The sequence below is a fragment of the Acanthochromis polyacanthus genome, chromosome 19 (genome assembly GCF_021347895.1).
Source record: "Acanthochromis polyacanthus isolate Apoly-LR-REF ecotype Palm Island chromosome 19, KAUST_Apoly_ChrSc, whole genome shotgun sequence".
Taxonomy (NCBI): domain Eukaryota; kingdom Metazoa; phylum Chordata; class Actinopteri; family Pomacentridae; genus Acanthochromis; species Acanthochromis polyacanthus.
The window spans coordinates 17,724,479-17,751,768 of record NC_067131.1 but is presented as its reverse complement, the minus strand read 5'-3'; the positions used below and the strand labels follow the sequence as shown (position 1 = coordinate 17,751,768).

The 27,290-nt window shown below is 41.1% G+C and overlaps 1 protein-coding gene and 1 non-coding gene across 5 annotated transcripts in view; both read right to left on the bottom strand.

Annotated features, from left to right (window-relative positions):
- Positions 1-4,718: 4,718 nt before the first annotated feature.
- Positions 4,719-4,791, bottom strand: trnar-ucg (transfer RNA arginine (anticodon UCG)). The gene has a single exon. It is a non-coding gene; the product is annotated as a tRNA-Arg (tRNA).
- A 3,513-nt stretch (positions 4,792-8,304) lies between these two features.
- rhbdf1b (rhomboid 5 homolog 1b (Drosophila)) overlaps positions 8,305-27,290 on the bottom strand; it is a 72,535-nt gene continuing 53,549 nt past the window's right edge. For 3 of the 4 annotated variants that reach the window (XM_051939526.1, XM_051939528.1, XM_051939529.1), the window contains 16 exons: positions 22,790-23,018; positions 20,928-21,134; positions 19,253-19,375; positions 18,816-18,958; positions 18,360-18,614; positions 18,145-18,256; positions 17,970-18,044; positions 15,979-16,140; positions 15,701-15,801; positions 15,372-15,435; positions 14,890-14,984; positions 12,494-12,569; positions 12,069-12,169; positions 11,751-11,904; positions 11,347-11,570; positions 8,305-10,381 (listed from right to left, as the gene is read on the bottom strand). In XM_051939526.1, the coding sequence (XP_051795486.1) occupies positions 10,186-10,381; positions 11,347-11,570; positions 11,751-11,904; positions 12,069-12,169; positions 12,494-12,569; positions 14,890-14,984; positions 15,372-15,435; positions 15,701-15,801; positions 15,979-16,140; positions 17,970-18,044; positions 18,145-18,256; positions 18,360-18,614; positions 18,816-18,958; positions 19,253-19,375; positions 20,928-21,134; positions 22,790-23,018 (2,317 nt within the window). In that variant the 3' untranslated portion in view covers positions 8,305-10,185. The remainder of the gene's footprint in view (positions 10,382-11,346; positions 11,571-11,750; positions 11,905-12,068; positions 12,170-12,493; positions 12,570-14,889; positions 14,985-15,371; positions 15,436-15,700; positions 15,802-15,978; positions 16,141-17,969; positions 18,045-18,144; positions 18,257-18,359; positions 18,615-18,815; positions 18,959-19,252; positions 19,376-20,927; positions 21,135-22,789; positions 23,019-27,290) is intronic. The other variant, XM_051939527.1, reaches the window with a different exon arrangement.

Here is a 27,290-nt window from a genome sequence, read left to right as displayed (position 1 = left end):
ATCTTCAGGACGGCTGGAGGACACATGGCAGGATAGAGGAGGGTTGTCCTCTGGAGATGACAGTGAAATGTGTGTGTGGATGGAGACCAGCTCTCAATAAGTGATGCAGGACCATTTAAGATCTGACTGTTTCCTGTGGCTTTGCCCCTGCTGACACAATCTCCAAAGATATTAGCACATGGTGGTGTTGCATATTGCAAACTCCATAACAGCAGCTTTATCCTACAAGGAGGCAACAAATTCATGGAAAGCATCATAAGGTTTTCTCTGTCCTACAGGCTTAATCTTTTTCCATACCATGGTCAGTTTGGAAATCTTGGAATTCAACAGACTAGTGAAAAAAATACATGCAGAAATACACATTTAAGTGCATAATTTACTGCACTTGGTCAAGTTGCTTGTTAAGATTAAATTTATAATACATATCTTGAGTTTTTTCTCACACTTCGAGAAAGAAATATCCACTTCAGCAGCACTTACATACACCACACTTTCCCATTGTATTCCTGTCTACGCGCTGAAGGTTTCAATAAAGGGATTTGTTCATGCATGAGTCATAGCCTAATACCAAGAACATATTATTCTAAACGACATGGCAATTTATTAATTTTTTTCTGGTATTTTTTGTGATTTGTGAAATGATAATCACATTTCCAGAATCCCCACAAAAACTAAACTTTGACTTGAATATAGAATCAAAAGGAAACAATAAGTAAAGTTTTTTCAATGGTCAATAAAAATTCATGCAAATTTGCCCATATTAACAAAACATTGTCTCATTTACATCTTTAAATTTATAACTTCAGAAAACATAGAAAAAAAATCGTCTTATTGTAAGAGATCAAGTGAGGAAGTTCCATGGTGACATTTATTAGTTACAGATTTTAACTGATTCATCTGAAGTGTCTCCCTTTAAAACTAATCACTTTTCAGATGTAAGAAATGCAAATGAACTGCAACTCACTGATACAATAAGATAAGATGGAACATCAGACATCTAAACTAAGACCTATACACACAATACATACGCATGTAGAAATTTCAAACCCATTTACAATACTCTGTGAATGACAAGCACAGAAATGTACTTAAATTTTGTGTGTCCTTTATTATATATAGAAAATGAGTTTTGTCTGTGGATATCAGCTTAGATGTGACCACCAGTTCACAAAAAAAATCACACATTGAAGAAGCGTTAACCTGTAACTCTACAGCTGTGTTTCTACATTGTATGCTATTGTGCATTTTGAAGTATATTGAAAAGAATTTCATTGAGGTGATTTATGGTAATGTGACATGAAGAGGATGGTACCTACGAGCCATTGATCGGCATCAAACGATGGGTATCTTTGCACCCAGACAGCATAAAACAATTCCAACTGACATGGAAGAATAAATACTACTTCCCCAACTGTAAATCATTTGTTTTTAGATATTTGCTTTATTGTTGATAGAGTAGTAGTCACAATGACAAAATATAGAAAATAATACGTGAAAATTTTGTTAATTAGTGCATTAATATCAAGGAAAGCGCTCAGAGAGCTCAGTAAGGCTGCTCAGCTGTTGTTTAATTTCCGACAGATAATGGTACGTGTCCACTGGATCCGTCAATTTCCTGTGTTCTATTTTATTGTCTATGCAAAACACACCACGTTCCATGCTGGTTCCATTGTAGTGCATTTCAAGCTGCTATCCAGAGTGTCTCTCCGGAGCAGGCTGCATTTGCATAAAGTTGACTTGACTTGACTTGTACTCTATACAAATTCAGTGCGGCCAGCGGAGGTTAAACGCATCGCGAAACTTTTAGCAAACTTCTAAACTAGCCGTCACTCAGCCAAAACGACGACAGATTGAGCAACTGCACAGCTTATTTCTCGCCTCAGTTGCTTTCAGAAACAAGAAAAGAGAAAGTTTGCGACCGAGCCGCCGTGTTGGTCCGACGCATCTGCCAGACTGAAGCTGAAAGCGCTGTCATGTGACCACCTAGTGGGGCAATTTTCAGATGCGGCGCATTTACATGCAGGAAAAACGGATCCTATAGCTATTCCCAAAAAGTCTGCAGCAGTCCATTTGTAGTAGGACCGCAATCAGGTGATCGTCAGCAGGCAGCTGACGTAGCGTTCACTTGTTGTCATAGTTACAGTGATGCCATGCTTCTATCCCGCAATGAAACAGAAATTTAACAAATCCATGGATCCAGACTGTAAGACGCATCACTGCCGAAATCTAATCACTTGGTCCTTGTGTCATTTGTGACCTTCCCTGAAAATTTCATCCAAGTTGGTCTGTTTTTCAGCATTGTTGCGCACAGACAAACAGACAAATGTACGCCGATCGTCACCACTTCCCTTGGCGGAGTAAATATTTTACATTACTTGGTGTACCGTCCAGTCTCACGAATATGAAAAATTTCATATGGTTCTCTGTCAATGTGATGGGTTTGTGTGAATGATCCTGTCTGAAAACGATTTTCCTTTTCGTTGTACGTACTAGCTTAGATCTTTGTGCCATTACTCAAACCAGTCATACAGTCATACAAAAATGAAATAGTGGAAAAGCCACACCTGAAAAAGCCCTACAGTAAAAATGACGGCCTGTAGCGCTATGTCTGGATTTCATGCATATATCCTCTCTGTGCCGCAGTTAAAAAGGCATTTATAGAGGCTTCTAGTGGAGACTGTGAGATAACTTGTGTATCTGCGGTATTGATGGATGTAGCCAATTAAAACTAGACACAAGAGTAAGATTTACACCTCAGTCAAAACACACACACACACACACACACACACACACACACACTGTCAGGAAGGGCCTTGTCTTCGTCAGTCCAGGTGGTATATGGGACCATGTCGGGGGGAGGTGTGTGTGTGTGTGTGAAGGTGCTATAACATTACTCTCCATCAGCTCTGCCATAGGTGGGATCATCAGACAGGTGTGTGATGGGCCTGCCTCAACCCTCCCCCCTCACCCTCTCTCTCTCTCTCTCTCTCTCTCTCTTTCTCTCTCACACATACACACACATACAACCCAACCCCTCCCCCTTTGCTTGGCCTCCTTCACCTGATGGCCAGAGTCTGAGGAGTGTGTTGTGTGTGAGTGTGTGTCTTGGTTTGTTCCAGGCACAATGAAGAGAGAGGGTCTGTCAGTAGCCACCTGTTGGCCAGCTGTCAGGGTCCCGTTTCAGGGTCGCCTATCTATCTATCTATCTATCTATCTATCTATCTATCTATCTATCTATCTATCTATCTATCTATCTATCGTGAACACCTGCAAGTGAAGTAGGAAGTTTTCTCCCTAAGAAAAAAACAGGCAACCACTCTGAAATTAAGCAAGAAGGTGGAGGACAAGGAAGAGGTGGAGGAGGGGCGACGTCTTTCTAAGGGGCATCTAAGTGTGTCTCGTTTGATGCTGATCAATGGCTCGTAGATACCGTCCTCTTCATGTCACATTACCATCTCTATAGGAGACTTGATGGAGAGCCGGGGGTGCAGGAGGAGGAGGAGGAGGAGGAGGAGGCGGAGGAGGGGAGGACTGGAAAAACCAAATGATGAATAAGTGATGGAAATAGGGAGGCATGAAATGGACAGGAGGAGAGGAGGACGTGATAGGATGGAGTTTGGATCGGAGAAGGGATAAGTGTGGAGGTGTGTGGGGGGGAAGAGGTGGGGAGAGAGGGGAGAGATAATTTCCTATGAGGAGTCTGCGGGGGGAGGGGGGTTAATGGCTTTGGGTGCTGCCTCTATTAGGCCAAGCAGCCACTAGATGACAGAATAAGATGAGTGCCGAGATGATTTTTCAGGATTCGTGTGTTGGCAGGGTCATTAATTTGTCACTATTAGCTGCTCCACCAATGAGAACAAAGAGACAGAAGACAAATCACATTAAATCACACAGTTTATCTCTGTGTTTAGTTTAAACCTAGTCGTCTTTAAGTCGTAATGACATTTAGACTTTGTTTAAAATAGCTATATGTATCAAATTATTACTTTTTTTGGGTAAGTCATAATGTACACATTCAGAATTATTATTCTGTTTTGATTGACTCCCACGGCTCTCACAGCATCAGTTCCAGCAGCAGCAGCAGACAGCTGTGAGGATGTTAATGATTCATTCTTTTTCAATAATTTGCTGTTGGTAATTTACCTGACTGAAAATACTTAAGGGAGAAAACAAATGGCATGATTGCTAGCAAAAAAATATTGTGAATTAGCTGTAATACCGGGTTGTGCCACCTCTTACTGTTCGGGTCACCTAAGGAGGCCGTCACAGCTTCTACCAGCAATTCCGTGTTGACAAGCAAGGAGAGTATTGTGGGTATTGTGAGACTTTAGCAAGTAAAGTGCGACAATGAGAAAGTCTCCTGTGATGCTTAATGCCTTCCAACCTGAGCGTTTGTCTTGTAGCTGTTTGCAATATGACGGTATGACTACAAGCTGATTGTCTAAAGCTGTAGAGTGGCCCATCTCATGTGATATAAGCGGCTCTACATTCACAGCAGTTTCATCAGGACGCTGGGTGTTATCACCTGATTTCATTTCAAGTTAAGTAATTGGTAAGGCTGCTAATTATTGGCTAAGAAACACATTGGACATTTGCATCCATAGACAGCTGTTTATAAAGATACTTTAATCATTCTCCTCTGGGTAATTCAAGAGCAGAACTGATAGCAACAACTTTGAGCTCAGATTCTTGAACTACATACTGTATTAACTTAAATCCAACCACGAAGGGATTCGAACCCTCAATCTTCTGATCCGAAGTCAGACGCCTTATCCGTTGGGCCACGCAGTCACATACAATTACATTAAATCAATTGTTTTTTCTGGTTAGCAGCTCATACCTCAGAGGTTGGTGGTGATTCTTAAAAACTTCCATTTGTCAGCTGGCCAGAAACACAATTCCATATAAATACTAATCATAGCATCTAAAGTATGTGCAACTGTGAGCTAAAAAGTTTGTCACCATAACACCGAGCTAGATACTTTTTTGTTGTTGTTGTAAAACCGTTCTGAGAAACTCTAACAGTGATTTCAGTCGTAAAAGTTTTTGTTCTCCTTAGAGGTAAGATAACGTTCTCAATGCTATTCTAAAACAGTTTGGTGATAACATTGTTGAACCATTATGCCCTAACATTCTTAAAACATCTTGCCAATGTTGCAATGAATATGTTCTTCCTTTTGCTGTCATGTAGCATTAAGGAAATGTTTTATAGAACATTCTTATGTTGGCAACATCCCCAAAACCTCCTCAAAATACTGCAGGGAAAATGTTCCACATTAGTTATTATATCACATTACAGAAACGTTTTATGCAGCCATTTGATGACCTTGATAGCACTTTGAGAACATATTGTGAATGTTGGTTTGAGAATATTATCATCTAGGATCCTTAAAGCATCCTCTGAATGTTGCAGGTAAAACATTATGACATGTTAACATTTAACCTTAGAAGAACATTATTATAAATGATAAATATCCGTCAAACAGATTTTGTAACTCACAGCTAAACGTTGGTATGTGATGTCAAAATGAACTCGGTATGAGACGGTTGGAGGACAAAGTTATCAAAGACGCAACTCACAACTAACGATATGCCTGGAAGCTGCCTCTAAATATGCATTTATTACCATATAATTCACCTTATGTCTGATTTCACTTTTTAAACTAACAATATTGAATCTGCTGCTATGAAATTAATAAATTACTCAAATATTTCTTTTTTCATTCTGGAAAAATCAAAGCACAAAGACCTCTCACCACTGTTCACCATGTTTGAGTCATGGTCTCTAAAGGAAAAGCAACCCAGAAACACTCAGCTTTCTGTTCTATCATATCATTGGCCTAGCGAGCTCATAATGAAGACAACACTCCAGGAAGTCACTGATCCCATGAATCACATCTTTCTTTTAATCCATTTTTACTTCTCAGAAAGTCACTTCGCCCTCAGTCTTTGTGCTAAGCTAAGCTAACCAGCCGCTGTTCCAGTTGTTTTAAACAGTCCCCATGTTTCCTCTTTTTGCTGGGTCACTTCAGCTGATGTACTTCGGCCAGTTTGAGCTGCTTCTGCTCACATGAATGACAAAACTTCAAAAGGTCACTATAAAAAGCTGAAGAGTGATTCCTGCTGGCCTTATGTAACCAGATGAGCAAAATGTCAAATTGTTTGATATTCAATAAGATCGGCTAGCCATAGCAAAGGTCTCCATCACTCACTCATTCTCTATTTCTATGCATATGGAAAAAGAAAACACTGGACTGCAGTCCTATAAAATGAATTTACATGCTTTTTCTTTCATGTTTGCACTCATATCTTGTAATTGCTCGTCAAAGCTGAATGTTGATGCAAACTTTTAAAATCGTACTAACCCATAAAGATAATATAAACCACCATTTTATGTTGTTTAACTTGTACTTTGTATTGCTGTTCTACATTTTTATAAAGGTAGTGTCAACAGATACGGACCCGTACCCGTAGCCTGTGGGCTACGGATACGGCACTTTCCATTTGCCTGACAGATACAGACCCGTATGTGAGTCTCGCGAGTCAAGAAGCTGCTAACCACTGCAAACTGTTGAAAGGTAAGCAAAGGTTAAGGTTAGGGTTAGTGTTAGGTTTAGGGTCCGTACCTGTAGTACCGATGCTACAGTCCGTACCTCCAGCGTCTACCGGGAGTCACGTGACCAGATCTCGCGTATCTGATTGGCAAATGGAAAGTGCCGTATCCGTAGGCCACAGGCTACGGGTCCGTACCTCTAGAAACTACCTTTTATAAAATCAAGACGCCAAAGTAGGGCAAGTGCATCGCATTACCACAATATCACACTCTACTTTATGCAAGCTGTTTGCACAAATAGAACTTGTGTTTTATTCTGTATGCAGATCAGCGTCGTCTGTGTTTGTGCTGTTCGTCCTCTCAGCTCCTCTAACTTAAGTGCACACTTATTTAGACTCAATTACAGACAAGAATTAATGAATGACAGAGGACTGCGTGTGTGTGCTGTGTGTGCATGTGCATGCAAATGTCACAGTGTGTGTGTGTTTGTGAGTGTGTGCATACTGAAGTAGAAGGTAGAGGTAAAGATGAACAAACGCACACACACAGGGAGCATAAGGGGCACCAATAAGAGTTCTGCACGCTAATAAACCGTCTGCTTGAATTAATGACATTCAAATCCCAAAGAACATCACAACAATGTTGCTGTAATTTCAGCCTTATACCCAAAGCAGCAGTCATGTTGCAACTTTGTGCCACGTTCAGCCTTGAAGTGATTAGTCTTGGGTTGCCATCTAGAGGGCACTTTTCAAACACAAACTGCTCAAGTTAACAGTCCTTAAAGTCAAATCAAAGGAAATAACAAACAGCCGATTAAATTCACAATCCAAACCTTGGAGCTGCTTTCTAAGTCACACTTGCAATGATGCTTCTATCAGTGGATAAGTGTGGAGTGGCAGAACCTGATGAAGAAGGGCTAGTTTTTGAAAAGCACATGACATGAATCAGCTCTGTTCATTCACCACCGTTATTCATTTGACAACAACAAAAGAACTCAAAGAGCACAGTACTCTGCCAAGGCTGCTCAGCCGTATCATTTCCAAGATTTGTGGCAGAAATCATGGCAATATAGAATGTAGCCATTTAATTCAAATAAAACCCACAACCAACAAGACCTTGCGCTGAGCACAGGTGTGTGTTATGCAGGTGTACATTTTGTACGGATACCAAATTGCATTACCTAAATATGTAACGGGCGGCAGTAATTGATGGGACTCAAACACCCCAACAATTTGATCAATTGTTCCTTGTATCACTTCTGACGCATAAGTCCCGATAGGTCCGCAACAGTCGATTTGTAGTAGGATCGCAATTGTGTGATCATCAGCAGACAGCTGACATAGTGTTCACTTGTTATCATAGTTATAGTGACGCCGCTCGCAATGATACAGAAATCTTTAACAAATCTGTGGAGACTATAAACCATATCACTGCCAAAATCTAATCATTTGATCCTTGTGTCATTTCTGACCTTCCCTGAAAATTCCATCCAAATCCGTTAGTCTGTTTTTGAGTAATGTTGCGCACAGACAGACAGACAGACAATCATTTGCCAATCATCACATAACTCCGCCACGTTTCTTGGAAGAGTAAATATGACCCAAGCTTTGAACTTGTCAGCTCCAGTGGTGCAATCGGCAAGTGCTTGGTCCTTATAAGCCTGTAACCTGCAGAGCGATGCTGAGGTTGTGAGTCTCACCTGCAGCATACACATTTAGCTTCCTACAAACATCCTCACTGACAGACGTTGCTTATTGTCAGGTAGCTAAAACGCCACCGTCTTTAATAAAAAACACACACATACACAATTTCACCTCCGTAACAGCTATTCACAATGGAGCTACATGTGTTGTATTTACAGATTTAACACAGAGTGAATATAAAAAAAACAATCCAAATGTGGCTGAAGTGCATTAAAGGCTGTTGCAGAAAGGTTTCCAGAGTAGTAAACAAATAAATGGCAATTCAGCCACCAAATACTGAAGTAAAAGCATATCTTACATGATTTTTTTCAGTGTGAAAAGCAGTTTCTGCCATAGACTGTATATAAAGGATGGATGTAATGGCTTGGTTAGAAAAGTAAAGTGAAGCAGAAGTGCTTTAAAGCTGCATTCTTTGTGGCAGCCAACACGGGGCGACCCCTCTGGTTGCAAAATAAGTTCTACTATATGGAAGTCTATGAAAAAATAAAGCCCTTCTCACTTGATTTGTTACCTAAGTAAATGTTTTCCTAGTAGGTTTATGGTCTGAATTGTATGTTTCAAGACTTTTAGAATATAGAACAATGTTTATTTAGTCAATTATGGTCTCATTTAAAGTAAATAGAAAATAAAGCAGGCTGTCCTTTATGGTGTAGCGACCTTGTGATTGACAAGTTATAATTCTCAGTAGAAATGTTATAAAGATTAACAGTTAATTGAAGTTGATAATTTAATTGATTAAAAATATAGTCATTGATAAGACAAATTAGCTGCAGTACCTGGTTAGCGTTACAGGTGTGTTTGCTGATCTCACTGCTGTCTAACTGCTAACTGTGGGTGTTGTTTTGATAAACTATGCAGCTTTTTGGATCAGCGAGCTACCTGAGGCTAATGCTAAAGCTAAATTAGGATGTTGAAATGCTAATACAGGCCAGGAGCTGTGAGGCTGTCAGTAGAGAGAAGGTGCTAATGGTGCTAAAGTGTAGTAGCAGCAGGACTATGTGCTTCCAACAACATTCAAACTACAATCATGAAGGGTATTAGGGATGATCTGCAAAATCTAAGACATTTAGAGGTGGAAGTAAATGGTGACAGATTTCCTGGACTGATTGAGTTGGTGCACCGCTACCTATGGGCATCTATTTCAGCAGCTGGCCCAATGTTAGCTACGGTAAAAAGGTCATCATGTAGATCAGGTGTGAAGCTCGTTTCCTATGTTGATTTTGATCTTTGCGTAGCAATGTTAAATATAGTCAAATTCGAGGCTTCAAAATTGTAGTCACCACACCAATGGGTGATGTCACAGTGCATCCATGTGTTATATACAGTCTATGGTTTCCCCAGACGTTAATGTCAGAAGTTGCTGACATAAACGCGGCATAAGAAGACGTGCGTGTGGGTCTGTATTTTAATAAGGCACATTTAAGTATTGTAGGGCCTCATTTCTTGGCAAGTATCAACTCCAAGGACATCAAGTAAAAGGAAAAGACAGTTTGAACTTCTGTAAAAAAGTATAAAACACACATCCTCCGCTCCACCCATGCAGCTGTGTCAGGTTGTAAAATTCCTTTTGGCCACTAAGGGGTGCTGTTTACAAGAGAAGAGGTAAGTAATTTGGAAGGAATCAAGAGTCTGTAACTGTCCTCCAGTGTGACCAGTCATTGATCAGCTAGAAATCAGTCGCACGAACCGTTAGTCCTTTTCTTTACATCGTTCATTTTGTTCTCATGCACGTGAATTTTTAAAAAGTCAAATACCTAAAGGCTTTCATGCATTGTCTTTCTTCATAGTGGGTTTCTCTTGTACTTTCTAAAAAAGCTACATGTAGAATTCAGAGGTCCATTCAAAATCCTGAAAAACTGGTCATTAAAGTCTAATTTTTTTAACTTCATCAGTGCAGAAACAGTCCAGTTACATTCCAAAGACTGACGTTCAGAGGAGGTGTGCGTTTAGGTCGTACTTCTCGCAGAACTTGTCTGTGATGGGGATGCAGGTGAGGTACTCGCACCAGTCGCATTTTACAGGGTAGACGTAGAAGAGAACAGCAAGGGCAGAGAGTAGACCCAGGAAAATGAGCAAGAACACACAGATCTGGACTCGTTTTCGGTACATATCAGAGCGCCCGAAGCTGGGGATTAAAAAAAATACGATTAGCATTAGTCATTCCATAATGGAGTTAAATGAGCAGGTCAAAGACGGTCATATGAAATACATGTCTCTTAGCTGTCAAATTGGATACAATTATAGATAATTATTAAATTCACCATAACGGCACTGTCAGATTAACACAATGGGGTTTTATACACATTGTAAAGGTGCAAGATTTTTCTCAGAGAGTTCGTGATGTTCTGCACTAAATGCCCAAATCTGCAAGTTTTACTGGCGGGCCTTATCCACTGACTTGGACTGGAACAACTTAAATGTTGCTATTAGACAGGCGTTGCCTTTTATTTCAGTTACCCTGAATTATTATATTTATGTCTTTATTATTAAGGATTGCAACCAAAATCAGATTTTGTCCCATTATGTTCCTGTGTTTTCAGTTGTCTGAAATAAAACACTTTGTCAGAACATTTGAGTTTAAGTTATAAAGATAGAATTCTTAGCATTGCATTAAAGGTCATCATAATTTGAATCACAGAGATATATGAGAAGCCTAACACCACTCTCATATGTCTGTAAAACATGATGCTACACCTAGTAGACAGTTAACTTAGCATAAAGATTGGAAGCAGATTTTCAGACTCTGAACAGTGCCACGCAAGTTGCCTTCCCTGTTTACAGTGTTAATGCTACGCTAAGCTAACTAGCAACTAGTTCCACTTTCATATTTGGCCTATACATAGCAGAGTAGCATCAGTCTTTCAATGTAACTTTTGGGAAATGACAAGAAATTTGTATATTTCCTCAAAATTCAACCCTACTTTCACTGTAGATCTACTGTATGTCTGCTCCATGTAGCTAAAGCTGATTAAAAATCGTCTCGCTCATTTTTCTATTCAACTATCTAATGACACAAAAACAGAGTTCTAATCTGTCTGTAAACTTTCTCAAGACACCTAAGAGCTGCAATCATCCATTTTCACAACCTACCTGATGTATGGCAAGAAGGCAAAGGACAGGAAGAATCCTGACACAAAACCACAGATGTGGGCAAAGTTGTCGATCCAAGGAAGCAGACCAAAGGAGAAGAAGAAGACTGAGATGGCCAGCAGCTTAGCAAACGCCCGCCACGGTCGCTCGAGGATCTGCCAGCTCTGAAACAGCTCCACAAACAGACAGGCCAGGATACCGAACTGGCTGCCAGCAGGACCCACCTGGGAGACGAAGATGAAAAAAGAGAATACATGGATTGATGATTGTTTTGCACAGATAATTTTAGAAGAATGCACCAAATGAAACCAGTGTCTGTATTTTTGTAATAAAATTTATTCACTGAATCCTGTACGCTTTGGGGTTTTGTAGGATGCAGTATTTTGTATACAGCTGGCTTGTACCTCTGCTCTGTAGGGCAGGAAGATGGCAGAGGCCAAGTTGCCAGTGATGCCACTTGACATGTAGATGATGGAGATTCTCAGCCAGCCAGCCAGCTTCTCTAGGTCCCTCAGCACAGTCATCTGGAACAACACCGACACCAGGCAGTGCAGGATCCTACAGACACATACAGCCTACAAGGTATTACTAATGCTGAACCAAATCCTTCTACAATTTTACAATTTCAACTTATCTATAATTTAGGCAAATAAATTGTTTTGAACATCAACCTTCGAAAAAAAGCTACTTCTGAGGTGTGCAAAAAAGATGAGTAAAGTCACCCAGCATGAAGAAACAGAGACAGCCACAGCCGGGAGAACTGATCTGGGATCTCTGGGTTGAGGAAAGGCAGCAAACCACACACATCGTCCATACAGGCCACCTGAGAGAGAAAATGAGGACACAGTCAGGACTGGAGGAGCTGTCAGTCTGTGAGGCTCCACTGCCACCATGTGGAGAAACACAACATTGCTGAATTCAGTCCAAACTCCCTTTAATTCACAGCCCTCTGCAGGCTCCAGTGGCACAATCGGTCAGCGCGCGGTACTTATAAGACAGTAACCTGCAGAGCAATGCCGAAGTTGTGAGCTCAAGCCTCACCTGGAGCAGTCAGGTTTTAGATTACAACTGAGTTGTTGAATAAAAATGAGAAGGTCTCAGTTTAGAAAAAGGTAACAAATTCTGCAAAATGAGCTGTTTGTCATACCTGTGAGCAAAGTGTCGCCTCCTCATGGAAGTAGCCATGCATAAAGTCACAGTACTCTCTGGAAGTGATTTCACATCTGCAATATGAAATGCATGGTTCAATTTACTGTGAAAAATTCAAAATTTTAAGATGAAATTAATACAGAACTTTTAGCTTAAAATAATATGATTAAATGTATAGGATTTGACTAAATACAGCGGGGCAAAAAAGTATTTAGTCAGCCACCAATTGTGCAAGTTCTCCCACTTAAAATGATGACAGAGGTCTGGAATTTTCATCATAGGTACACTTCAACTGTGAGAGACAGAATATGGAAAAAAATCCAGCAAATCACATTATAGGATTTTTAAAGAATTTATTTGTAAATTATGGTGGAAAATAAGTATTTGGTCACCTACAAACAAGGAAGATCTCTGGCTCTCACAGACCTGTAACTTCTTCTTTAAGAAGCTCTTCTGTCCTCCACTCGTTACCTGTATTGATGGCACCTGTTTGAACTCGTTATCTGTATAAAAGATAACGAGCCTCAAACACAGCCTCAAACAGTCAGACTCCAAACTCCACCATGACCAAAGAGCTGTTGAAGGACACCAAAATTGTATACCTAGACCAGGCTGGGAAGAGTGAATCTACAATAGACAAGCAGTTTGGTGTGAATAAATCAACTGAGGGAGTAATTATTAGAAAACGGAAGACATTCAAGACCACTGATAATCTCCCTCGATCTGGGGCTCCACACAACATCTCATCCTGTGGGTTCAAAATGATCATGAGAACGGTGAGCAAAAATCCCAGAACTACACGGGGGGACATGGTGAATGACCTGCAGAGAGCTGGGACCAAAGTAACAAACAAACCATCAGTAACACACTACACCGTCAGGGAATCAAATCCTGTAGTGCCAGATGTGTCCCCCTGCCAGTACATGTCCAGGCCCGTCTGAAGTTTGCCAGAGAGCATATGGATGATCCAGAAGAGGATTGGGAGAATGTCATGTGGTCAGATGAAACCAAAATCGAACTTCTTGGTATTAGGGCTGCAACTAACGACGCGTCGACGAGTCGTCTGAGCGCGATACGTCATCAAAAGCGGAAGTGAGCGCGCAATGCAACAGAAATCACCATACGACTGGAGCATGGAACACGGACGAACGTCGGCGCTGCATTGTGCATGTATTATGTATGCACGATGCAGCGCGGACATCCGCATTTAGATACAGCTGTATAGTAAACGCTGACATCCATGTTTACGATATAACGCGGACATCCGCGCTGCATCGTGCATACATAATACATGCACGATGCAGCACCGACGTCCGTCCGTGTTCTGCGCTCCGGTTGGAAGGTGATTTCTGTTGCATTTCACACTCACTTCCGCTTTTGATGACGTATCGTGCTCAGACGACTCGTCGACGCGTCATTAGTTGCAGCCCTACTTGGTATAAACTCAACTCGTTGAGTTTGGAGGAAGAAGAATGCTGAGTTGCATCCCAAGAACACCATACCTACTGTGAAGCATGGGGGTGGAAACATCATGCTTTGGGGCTGTTTTTCTGCAAAGGGGACAGGACGACTGATCCGTGTTAAGGAAAGAATGAATGGGGCCATGTATCATGAGATTTTGAGCCCCATGCATTCCATCAGTGAGAGCATTGAAGATGAAACGTGGCTGGGTCTTCCAGCATGACAATGATCCCAAACATACCACTCGGGCAACAAAGGAGTGGCTCTGTAAGAGGCATTTCAAAGTCCTGGAGTGGCCTAGCCAGTCTCCAGACCTCAACTCCATAGAAAATCTGTGGAGGGAGTTAAAAGTCCGTGTTGCCTGGAGACAGCCCCAAAACATCACTGCTCTAGAGGAGATCTGCATGGAGGAATGGGCCAAAATACCAGCTACAGTGTGTGCAAACCTGGAGAAGAACTACTGTAAACATTTGACCTCTGTCATTGACAACAAAGGTTATATTACAAAGTATTGAGTCAGACTTTTGTTATTGACCAAATACTTATTTTCCACCATAATTTACAAATAAATTCTTTAAAAATCCTACAATGAGATTTCCTGGATTTTTTTCCCCATATTCTGTCTCTCACAGTTGAAGTGTACCTAGGATGAAAATTACAGACCTGTCATCATTTTAAGTGGGAGAACTTGCACAATTGGTGACTGACTAAATACTTTTTTGCCCTACTATTAAAAAAAAACATTTTTAGTATTTTTCTATAGTATATTATGGAACTGAGAGGTGTGCCAATTGCTTTTCTGTCCCTAGATTAAAAAAGGATTGTTCAAACACAAAATATATCATATTTAAACATGACAATGGTCAACCATAACACTGGCAATGGATTTAGGAAATCTATACGCTAGCAAGTCAAATCCTCCAAGCTTCTCACCGTCCTTTGGTTCCGATGCAGCAGGGCCGACCGGTGATGGTACAGTCTATGTGGGGAAGGTTGGTGTGATTCCCAGAGTTGTACCGTGTACAAACCTACAGATTACAACCACAAGCGGAGTTATGCAACAGCCGACTTTTACGATAGAGAAAAACAAGGAGATGATTGTGTCTGAGCTTCACCTCAAGTGAACTCCTTCAATTTAATTATTCTCCTTTGTAGCCATCTGTTAGTGACACTCCCTTTACCTCGTAAAGCACCCAGCAAACCTGCACTGCTGTTTTCAACTGTTTTATGAAATACTTAACTATATCACTGTGGTTTTATAGGTACGCGTTGTGAGTTCAGGGTTCATATAATTTAGTTTTCATTTTAGCAAAGCTCTCCAATGTTAGCTCATGACTTACTGAGTATCTAATCTTTATATGTAGTATAATAGAGTCAACTAAATGCTTTAACTGTCAACATGCAAATGTACTCACTGGCCACTGGGTGATGTCGTCAGGCCACTCATGAGGTGAAACTGAGGCTGGCTCCAGACAAATTCTACAAAATCGATGGGAAAAGTCAGAAAATCAATAATAGAAATAACAGTGAACATTGCTGTCTATGGGTTGGCGACTGTGTCCTGACCATGCAGTCCACACATGAAGTAAAATGATGCCTCTTAAGTGTATCAGCAGACTGCAGCTCTTGCCTAAAGTATGAGGATAACGGCAACAAACTGCCCTCCTAAGTGTAGTCCATTAAAGCACAGGGACAAGAGTCACACTGAGTTTTCTGGTTGAAGTAGACGGCAGTTGTACACTACCTGGGGTCCTGATGACAGACTGAACCATGTTGCCGTAGTTTTCCATTTAAATGCGGCGCGCTGGGATGCTGAGGCCACTTCACCCACACTGCCAGGGTAGTCTGCAGCAGAACACAGACAGACAGAGGAAACTAAGATGCATTTCTGTTCAATAAGCACTGATGTTCTCACTGGGGCAACGTGTGTTCAGGAGGTTTTGCCTGACAGTAATCAACAATGAAAATCTTTTCAAATGAATGCCCAATGTTTTGGTTCCTTCAGGGTGGTGTTTCACTGACCGAACACTCCTCTTGTAAAGTCTGCAGGCAGCCGGATCGATCGTTCCTCACACAGCAGCCCGATTCCCTCTCTTTCGTTTTCTTCTCTTGGATTAGTCTGTGGATTTCTTCGTCTTGACGCATGCACGGGGAAAATTTGGCGCCTAGGTGAATCAATGCTTCCTGCAGGTCAGGCAGAGCAACATTGGTAAGAAAAACTACTGTGGATGTAGGCCACTAGTTTCTCCTGTCAATCCTATTTTTGTAACCCTGTTAAATAAACTCATACACGTCCTTATTGACACCACCCTACTGCTACAAATGTGTTAGAAAAAAATTAAGCAGCTGTATATTACCTAGCTGGATACTATATATCAGGGGTCACCAACTATATTTGCCAGAGGCCCAGAATTTTACCGGACAGTCACTTTGGGGGCCGGACCCTCAAACAAAAATTAAATAAAAATCGAATTTTGGCATAACATTATTATTTGATGTTTATTTTTTATATTTTTTCCATTTCATTGCAAAACTGAAGGCATTTTTAGCCTTTATTAGTCAGTGCTCCTATCACCTGTACCACAGTCAACCACTAGGAGTGATAGAGATATTTTGCCTCATCTCAAGTCAACTTTATTCACAGAGCACTTGAAAAAGAAACACCGCAGAAGTGACAGGAAAAGGCCTCTTAACACGGGTAAAATGGCACTCTCTGAGGCCACGAAACGAAAAGTTGATGTGGAAAACAGATCCTTTAATAATGACTGGACTGACTGCTTTAATAGTGTGGACCACATGATATTTTCTCTTTGATCCTCACAATTTTGGAATCCAGTCGCGGGCCGAATTGGACGGTTTGGCGGGCCGGATTCGGCCCGCGGGCCGCCAGTTGATGATCACTGCTATATATTGTATTATATTCTATTAGGCTCTGCGTTCAAACCTGCTGGTTGGCTGTTGCCTTTTAATTTTTTGTTTTTAAATTACACAACTAAATAGTCAATGTTTTGGTCAGTTTGGTCACAGTTGCACTAATACCACAAGAGAAGCTGGACATTTCAGTCATTTATCCATTACAGTAAGCTAACGAACTTTCATGACTTTTAGCTAACTAACCATTCACACATTACTTTCAATTAACCATTTAAAAAATTCTGTGAGTACTTCAGCTAATTCCAGTCATTTATTCATTACTTTAGCTAACTAATTCAACAATACATTTACTTTTCAGGAAAGCCAGTTATCCATTATTTACCCAACAACAATTCATTACTTTGTTTTGTTAATTTCAGACATTTGTCCAATTCTTTACCTCACATTTTCAGTCATTTATCCATTACTTTGACTGACTAATTCAAGAATTCATCTCTTGTTAAGCTAATCGTAGCAATTTATCAGTTGATGTAGCTAATTTCGGTCATTTAGTCATTCACTAACAACAGCTTATCAATTTCTTTAGCTCAATTCAAACATTTATTCAATTGCTAATTCTAATTCAGTTCCTCTAAATGTAGCTAATTAAATCCCGTATCCATTACTTTTAGCTAATTCAACTATCACTGGTAGTAAGGCATTCTATATCAGGAATTTATTCAACACTTTTAGCTAACTATTTAAACCATTTGTCCTGCTCTAAACTAATGTTTATGAATACCAATTTCAACTAATATGCTCACCATTTAGCTGTAATTTCTTCGAGCTAACTGTCTAGCTGTCTGTTTTAACCATTTAACCATTACTTTTAGACTTCTAAATACCTACATTTCATAAACCCTTAATTGCAACAAATGGTTAGCTGGTACAGTTGACTCAGTGTGTTAATTATTTGTTTATTTTAATCAAAACAAGTTACCTAAATGACCCTGCAATTCCATCATATAAAACAAAGTTGGTGGTAAATCATAGATCTAGTATAATATGGATAATATGCTGCATATTTCCCAGCTAAACGACCACACTTCAGAGCTGAAAAAGAGAAATGTGTAGATAGATGGAGCATTAAAAGTACTTACAGAGCTTGGACCCACCCAGAAGTTTTGTTGTTGCACAAACTTAACGTTTTCATAAACTCCCTTGTTCCTCAACACCTCAAAAATGAAAAATAATATTACATTATTTAACAACTTGCTCACAACACAACAAGCCAAGGCATTATGAATAATGACAGTGAGCGTAGAGTATACTTACAGAGTCAACAGTTTCATGCTGAGAGAAGCCCACAGGGGCAATGCCGTAGATAGTGACAGCCAGAATGGTTATAAGTAAATGGACACATGTGATCCAGTAGGTAAAAAAAGGCCTGCAGAAGGGAGGAGGGAACTTAATGCTTTTTTCACCAAACGTGTATAATTTGACATCAGAAGACAATCATCCTCAAAAGAAAACAGATTCAGCTCTCTTACCTGTGATCATCCATGTCTTCAATCTGCCTCTTGACATAGCTGTCAATGCGCTTGCGGTACGTCCGGTTTGTGAGGCGACCGACCATTCCCAGCCCGTATGGTCTCTTCTCTCGGGCGAAGAGCTTCTTAACAGGAACCGCGATTCTCTGTCCTCGCTGCTGATGGCTGTTGACACTCACCACCTCCTGTCTGAGACGCACTTTAGGCTGGACCAGAGAGCCATCTTTTGCCTTTCGCCATCCTCGCTCTAAAGGCCTGGATTAAGGCGCAGGGAGAGGAAAATCCCCAAATGAATACAAGAGATTTTTAAGTCAGGGCATATGATAATATACTCAGTAATCTCATAAGATGGTATTTTAAGTGACGTAAAAGTTGACCGAGTTTGGCTTTTCGTGTCTCCTCTCATCTCCTTTCATATGTGCAAATAAAAAATATAGTAAAAAAATCTCAACTGACAGCATGAGGTGACTCCTCTCCAGTTCATTCTTATCCAGGGCACTTCCAGTGAGCTCGCTCTCATCCAGCGGTTTGAGGGCGGCCTCTGACGGAGTCTCAAAAACTTCATCTGCATAACTGGACAACTCATCCTGCAGGCCATCCTGCAAAGATGAAAACCAAGGAAGTAGGCGTCCAAAACAAGCGCGAATAGACATTAACTACATGACATACGCTTAGACTACAAGAAGGTGCTTTGAATCCAAGATCCAAACATCAGCTGTTTGATCTTTCGGATGAGCTAAACAGTACAAATTCCTTTATCTTAATTCTCGCACAAACAAACACAGAAAAGAAGGATGGCTTGCCTTCAAGGAAAACTACAGAAAACTCAACAGCAGTTTGTGTAATTGCAGGCTGTAGGAGCAACAACGTGTGAATGTGTTGCCTCAACTCACTCTGGTGAAAAAAGAAGTATCTAGATCATCAGGGAAATCAACGGTGTCGTCTTCAAAGAAGCTGGGAGGCATGAAACTCCGTCTGCGATGTCTCCCAGCAGTGCTTTCACCTAATGACCGGCCCTAATAAACACAATCACACACATATCACCATTGGCATACAGAATGGCAGTGACATTTTCTGTACTTAGTCATATCAACAATTGGACATAAGCAACAAATTATCAATAAAAAGGTGGCATATGTGGAATTTCAATGCATATACAGTATCACTAGGATATTGTTTTGCAGTGTTTTAACTGATTAGCAAATGAGACCAAAGGTAATATTAATATCAGCCATTGTTTTTGCTCATGGTCATATTGAAATGAGTAGAAGCTGCAAAACAGAAATTTCTTGTATCTGATGTTTACATGGAGCAGTGGCCTCTGTGTGTTACTGGATAAGCTCTGCTCTTCTGGAATATTCTGACTGCAATCCAGCAGATAGCTGAGCATTTACTGTGCATTATCATGGACCATCTGTTGGTGAACCTGCCCCAGTAACCCCCACCCAACACACACACAGATACTGTTATAGTGCACAGCTACATATTCCTTTCCATACTGTACATGTGTGTCTCTAGCAAGTGGGCCACATACATAGTCAACTGCACCCTACTGTAACATATTCAGTTTAATCCTCAATAAGACGGGCTGATCTCATGTTTTACATAACAACCCTGTGCACATTTAAATACACAGACAGATGCGAGTGCACAGACACACTCTCAACATGAAAACCATCCATTCATATGGTTCAGAGGCAGGAAATGTCACAATTTATCAAATGCAGCTTTTTACAACTCCACAAAAACATTTTTAAAAATGCAGATTAAAATGTGTGTACGGGCTGTTTTCCCAGAAAAGATGCTTGCTTTTAATGCAGTTTAACCTGTTACAGCAGGTTATAATGTGCATTCATTTTACAGTGAATATAAAAAAAGTATTCACCTTCCTTCCTTCCAAAACGTTCTCCTTTCATTTCAATTCAGCATTAATTTATAGTCAATTTAATTAGTTGGACATTCTAGAACATTCACTTTCTTGTCTTATATCATTTCTGTGTAGTCTTGGCTGCGCGTTTTGTGTCTTATCTTGCTGTAAAACAAACCTCCCAGACCGCATCAGATTGTCCACCAAGAGTTCCCCATAACTCGGTGCATTCATTTAACTCTCTACTTTTACCAGCCCTCCAGGCCTGCTGCAAAGAAGCATCCTCAAATCATGATGCTGCCACCACCATGCTTCACAATGGAAATGCCGTGTTTGTGATGTAATGCGGTGTTTAGTGTCTTCCAAACACAGCGTCTAGTCTGGTGTGCGAAAAGCTCAGTTTGGTCTCATCAGGCCACAGAGCCTTCTTCCAGTTGACTTCAAAGTCTTCTACATGAATTAACTCTGGTCGAGCTTTTTTCAATAGTGGCTTAAAAGAAGCAATAAAAGGAATACACCTTCAAGGGAGGTGAATACATTTTAGAGGCGATGTAGGCAAAAGAGACAAGAAATTTACATTGCAGGAAGATCTGGGCTGGCAGTAGCTCAGAGGGAACAACAGTGGCATTATTGCAAACGTTTAAAGCACATTTTGCAAAGCACGCATGTGGATGTCGTCATTGTAAACGAAAAATAAACACCTTCATCAGTGCTGCTGCAGCCTTGATACTCATGACTGCGACAGACTCCCGCTTGCGTCGTCGCGGCATCCGGTTGAGGGCAGAGCGGGAGCTGGAAAATGAGCAGAGCGATGCGGTGCCGGGTGTGATGGGAGTTTGCGGGACACTGAAGCCATCTACCTCTTCCACCATACGGAAGGCACGACCCCGAGCCAGGGGGTCTACGATCTGCGCACAAACACAAGCACACACACACACAGACACACACAGTACGTACAAGTTGGTTCACAGCTGTGTTTCTATTTTCAGTTGTCAAGCCACATACAACAGAAAACAGCAATGAGCAGCAGGGATGCACAAAACAGAAATCCAAGCTCGGGGTTAGACTGATGGTTTAAGTGAGAGGCAACTTCCTCCTAAAGGTGCTTCAAGCTGAAGCAGCAGGATTTAGTTTTGTGTCATTGGTCAAATAATCCACACTAGTATATTCAGCATATTGCAGTTCAAGAGGTCGAAGGGCTTTTTATTCAGAACAGACAAGAGATTATAAAATGCTGCACAGTTCAATGTAGGGAAAGGGCCTTTCACTGAGGAGAGCTGGGATTTTATCTAATTAGGCCCCACAAGTGAGTGTTGACTTTGACTAAATAATGGTGTTTTGTTCTTGTTGTTTATGTTTTGCCTTTCAATCTACCTGCAGGTTTATTTGGAAGAATTCAGTGATAAAAAACTGTTGTGCTACAAATGATATTTGGTCATTTTAGAGCTCTGCTAATAAACACTAATACTGCTATTTATGATTTCAGCTATGCTTTGCAACTGACAGCACGGATTTGTCCTCTACAACACTAAAATCTGCAGATGCTTTAAGCAACAGTCAATTTCGTTTTCACAGATAAATGTAATCTGACCTTTTTTTGCAGTGAAACTAAATTATTACAAACACTAAGAAAAAGCCAGTCAAAAATGTTGCATGAATTTGCATATTGCAAAAAACAGCAGCATTTTAGAGCCTTTCTCAACTGAAGAGCCGTATTTGTTTTGACATGCACATATTTTTTTCTAGCCAAACACGTAGCACAAACTATAAATACATTTATACAGGTTTGAATATATGTTGTCATATATTGATCAGAATTGCAGTAACAAAAACTAAATGTGAATTTTTTTTCAGATTAAAAGCTTTATGTATTGAAATTATTGTACAATTGTTCATACTAACAATGCCACTATACAATTCATAGTTGTGTCATTCACTGGATTGCTACTGTGGTTAGTTATATGTGCACTACCGTTGAAAAGTTTGGGGTCACCCAGGCAATTTCATGTGTTCCATGAAAGCTCACACTTTTATTCATGTGCTAATATAGTTGCAGAAGGGATTTCTAATCATCAGTTATCCTTTCAACATCATTAGCTAGCACAATGTAGCACTAGAACAGAGGAGTGATGGTTGCTGGAAATGTTCCTCTGTACCTCTATGGAGATATTCCATTAAAAATTTGACGTTTCCAGCTAGAATAGTCATTTACCATATTAACAATGTCTAGACTGTATTTCAGATTCATTTAAAGTTATCTTCATTGAAAAAAAATGCTTTTCTGTCAAAAATAAGGACATTTGCAAGTGACCCCAAACTTTTGAAGGGTAGTGTAAGTTTGGCATTTTGACAGTCTTTACAAATACTTTGCTTCACGCATCGGTTGAACAACTCATCAGTTAAACCCTAGGGAAGCTAACAAAGCAAAGAGGTAAAGCATGCACTGAAAAATGGATAAAGACAAAAATGTAAGAGTGAGGGAGAAAAATGTGATGGAGCAAAAGGTGACTAAATGTCCTATCTACGTCTCCATCCCTCTGACGTGCCCGTGGCGCTGGCCTACCCTCTGCATGCCATAGTGGTGGTGATTGGGGTGGAGGGGTGGGAGGTAGAGGGGAGGAGGGGTCTCAGTGCTGGCCAGGGAGAGATTGTCTTGGCTGTGTAGCTCCATCTCCCTCATCACCTGCGGCTTCAGACCCCCGTACAGATGGCTGCAGTGCTGCAGGCTCTTCCTCCTCCATCGCTGGGTGCTGTCGCTGTCCTTGCTCACCCCGAACCAGTCAGCCGTGCCCCTGGGGAGAGAGAGTCGGCTCTGGTTAGTGAAAATGAGAATGCTCGGGTGTGTCTGCTAGACTTTGGAGTGGTTGATGAGAAATTAGAAAGATTAAATGCACACAGCAATCAAGAGAAAATTGTGTATACTTTAAGAGAAGACACTTTGACATGTCACAGCAGGAAAAGCATCAACGTAATCAGTAGCATCACTGGCATGCTGGCTGGCTGGGACATTTAATGAAAGTGGGCCATCATTGGTGCTGTTTGTTCCACTTGTGCGTTTCTTGCTATGACGAGTCATAATGTCCACAGTGGAAAAAGTCTATTCATTGTAAGATTACAGCTGTGTATCCCTCTTGATTAGTACGACATGCTGATTGATTGCTGGGGATTGGTTTAATGGATAACTGGGTCACTTGTTTGTTGCTTTCCTATGCATGCAGGGTAAAAAGACCACGCAAGTACAATGTTGGATAGGAATCAAGATACAGTTTAACACAGGTAAAGTCCCTCGCTGGGCATTGATTGAAGCCCTGAAAACTCATCCCAGGGTCAATCTTATGTATTTTGACATTTTTTTCCATGAAAAATAATCCTCCCATGTCCATCCATTCTCTATACACCGCTTTATCCTCACTAGGGTCACGGTGGGGCTGGAGCCTATCCCAGCTGACTCGGACAAAGGCAGGGGACACCCTGCCACTCTGTCGCAGGGCTACATATACAGACAAACAATCACACTCACATTCACACCTATTGGCAATTTAGAGTAATTAATTAACCTCAGCATATTTTTGGCCTGTGGGAGGAAGCCGGAGTGCCCGGAGAAAACCCACACATGCACAGGGAGAACATGCAAACTCCACGCAGAAAGATCCCGGGAAAGCTGGGACGCAAACCAGGGATGTTCTTGCTGCAAGGCGAAGGTGCTAACCACTATGCCGCTTTGCAGCCCCCTCCTCCCATGTCTTAAAATATAATTTTATCCAACTCTAAACCACTGCCTCCTTTAGAATGTGAAGATCTATGAAGTTCCAGCTTCACCCCTTCGCCCATCGCTGTAGCTTGAGCACACCAGCAGCTCTGTTCAAACACTGTAAATCTCCCCTACCTTACACACTATGAAGTTGTAACACTGGACTATTTCAGCCATGCATGTTTGAACTGGAAGTAAGAAAGTCACACCCTGAAAATTGACAACTTTGGTTCTTTGGGTTTGTTATGAATTACAAACTGGCTGTTTCTTATGATTTACAGGCAACAACTGAGTGCGACGTGTAGGGAGAATAGAATGATGAAGTATACTGGACAACATTTCAACAACTAAGGCTGAATCCTGAAAGTGCAATCATCTGTCAGAGACCCTAAGTTAACTGATATTTTTCAAGTTAAGCAGTCCTTCCTTGTCAGTGAATGCTCAGCACAGTAACAGCATAAAACAGCTAGGCGCTTAGAGAAATGCACAGGGATGACACTTCAATGAGAAATTATGAATAAGGGGAATCACAAAGCAGGGCCTGCAGCACACTTGATAAAACAACAAAAACCCACATGACAGTATATGCTGGTGGTGAGTTGATGAGAGAAGCTGAAACTGAGGGTGGAACAGTCGGCAAACTTTGCTTTAACCGTGTCTCAGAAGACATTCTGGCAGTACTTTGAATTTTTCAAGGACAACCCTAACAATGTTAAATGCAAACTTGGTATGGAAGAATCAAATTGCCATTTAGCCACATCTAACATGGCTGTAAAATGGGTTCATCAGTTCCAGTTCATGACAGTTTTTCTCACAGCAGGCAATGCAATATGTTAGGCTGTGCCATTTGCTTCATAATTTAGAAAATATTGTTAATGCTTAAAGTGAAATAATAAAAAAACTAACTAAAAGAGCTTGATTTAAACAGAAATCTGTGTGCTCCCTGTCTCATTCTAAAAAAAAAATCAACCATATGCAGTTAAACAGTTTGCAACTGAAATCATACATTATATACGGCTGTCGTTTATTCATTTTTAAATCTTAAAAAATGCATCCATGTTGCATATGACAACGTTGATGAGGTTGAAATCTTCAGTGAAACTCATTCACAAATGTGATTCCACACACATTTTTTCTATAAGTGGATTTCCTGATTGACGAAAATCAAAGAAGTTAAAACATCGCCAGATCTTTGAATTTAACAGCCAAATCTGATTCAACTGAGAAAACCTTAAGTCAGCGACAGCTTTAAACAGACTAAATGTAATTATTTCAGTGGAACTAATCAGAAACATAACCAATGCAATTATTCTGGATGAAAGTAAAGTGATTTGATGAAAAAAAATCAGGTTGAAATGAAGGTCACAACATGCACAGCTACAGGTCAGGCCAATAAACAAAGCTCTCTTGTGCAACATACAGTGGGTACGGAAATATCACATGGTCATAAGTATTCAGACCCTTTGCAGCAACATTCATATTTAACTCACATGCTGTCCATTTCTTCTGATCCTCCTCCAGATGGTTCTGCTTCTTTATTGGAATCCAGCTGTGTTTAATTAAACTGATTGGACTTGATTAGGAAAGGCACACACCTGTCTATATAAGACCTTACAGCTCACAGTGCATGTCAGAGCAAATGAGAATCATGAGGTCAAAGGAACTGCCCAAGGAGCTCAGAGACAGAATTGTGGCAAGGCACAGATCTGGCCAACATTACAAAAGAATTTCTGCAGCACTCAAGGTTCCTAAGAGCACAGTGGCCTCCATAATCCTCAAATGGAAGAAGTTTGGGACGACCACAACTCTTCCTAGACCTGGACATCCAGCCAAACTGAGCAATAGTGGGAGAAGAGCCTTGGTGAGAGAGGTAAAGAAGAACCAAAGATCACTGTGGCTGAGCTCCAGAGATGCAGTTGGGAGATAGGAGAAAGTTCCACACAAGTCAGCTATCACTGCAGCCCTCCACCAGTCGGGGCTTTATGGCAGAGTGGCCCGACGGAAGCCTCTCCTCAGTGCAAGACACATGAAAGCCCACATAGAGTTTGCCAAAAAACACATGAAGGACTCCCAGACTACGATGAGACCAAGACTGAACTTTTTGGTGTTAATTCTAAGCGGTATGTGTGGAGAAAACCAGGCACTGCTCATCACCTGCCCAATACAATCCCTACAGTGAAACCTGGTGGTGGGAAGCATCATGTTGTGGGGGGGGTTTCAGCTGCAGGGACAGGACGACTGGTTGCAAATGAAGGAAGGATGAATGCGGCCAAGTACAGAGATATCCTGGAGGAAAAACTCTTTCAGAGTGCTCAGGACCTCAGACTGGGCCGAAGGTTCACCTTTCAACAGGCCAATGACCCTAAGCACACAGCTACAATAACAAAGGAGTGGCTTCAGAACAACTCTGTGACCGTTCTTGACTGGCCCAGCCAGAGCCCTGACCTAAACCCAATTGAGCATCTCTGGAGAGACCTCAAAATGGCTGTCCACCAATGTTCACCATCCAACCTCACAGAACTGGAGAGGATCTGCAAGGAAGAATGGCAGAGGATCCCCAAATCCAGGTGTGAAAAACTTGTTGCGTCATTTCCAAGAAGACTCGTGGCTGTACTAGCTGAAAAGGGTGCTTCTGCTCAATACTGAGCACAGGGTCTGAATACTTATGACCATGTGATATTTCAGTTTTTCTTTTTTAATAAATTTGCAAAAATTTCTACATTTCTGTTTTTTTTCTGTCAAGATGGGGTGCTGAGTGTACATGAGAAATAAAATGGACTTTTTTGATTTTTGGCAAATGGCTGCAATGACACAGAGTGAAAAATTTCAAGAGGCCTGAATATTTTCCATACCCACTGGATAGCATATAAGTGTATTCTAGTATTTTGATTCCTCCTCTAACTCCATCTCATTCTGTGTATGTGAGCATGATTTATTACGTAGACGCTTGGAGATCCAGCTTAGACAGCCTCCATGACAAATACTGTCTTGTTTTCTCACACAACTTGTTGCCTTCAGCAGAGAAGAAGCAGCTGTTCCATCATATTCCCACAGTAGATGACCTGACATGGCTGTGTGCGCGCTACATTTACACTCAACTCAGTGTGCATCCAGTGCCTGCGTGCCAGGCTGTGTGTTAACTCATCAGGAGGGGGAAGGCCACACTTGGGAAACTGTTTGGAGAGCAGAACATTCGGTAATAAACACTCAGCGCTCATCATCAAGAAAAACGCCAGCTGGGAAGCCTTTTAAGGCTGCGCAGGGGCAGTGTGGGGGTGGCGCGGCCCTGATTGTTGTCCATCCAGAGAGGAAT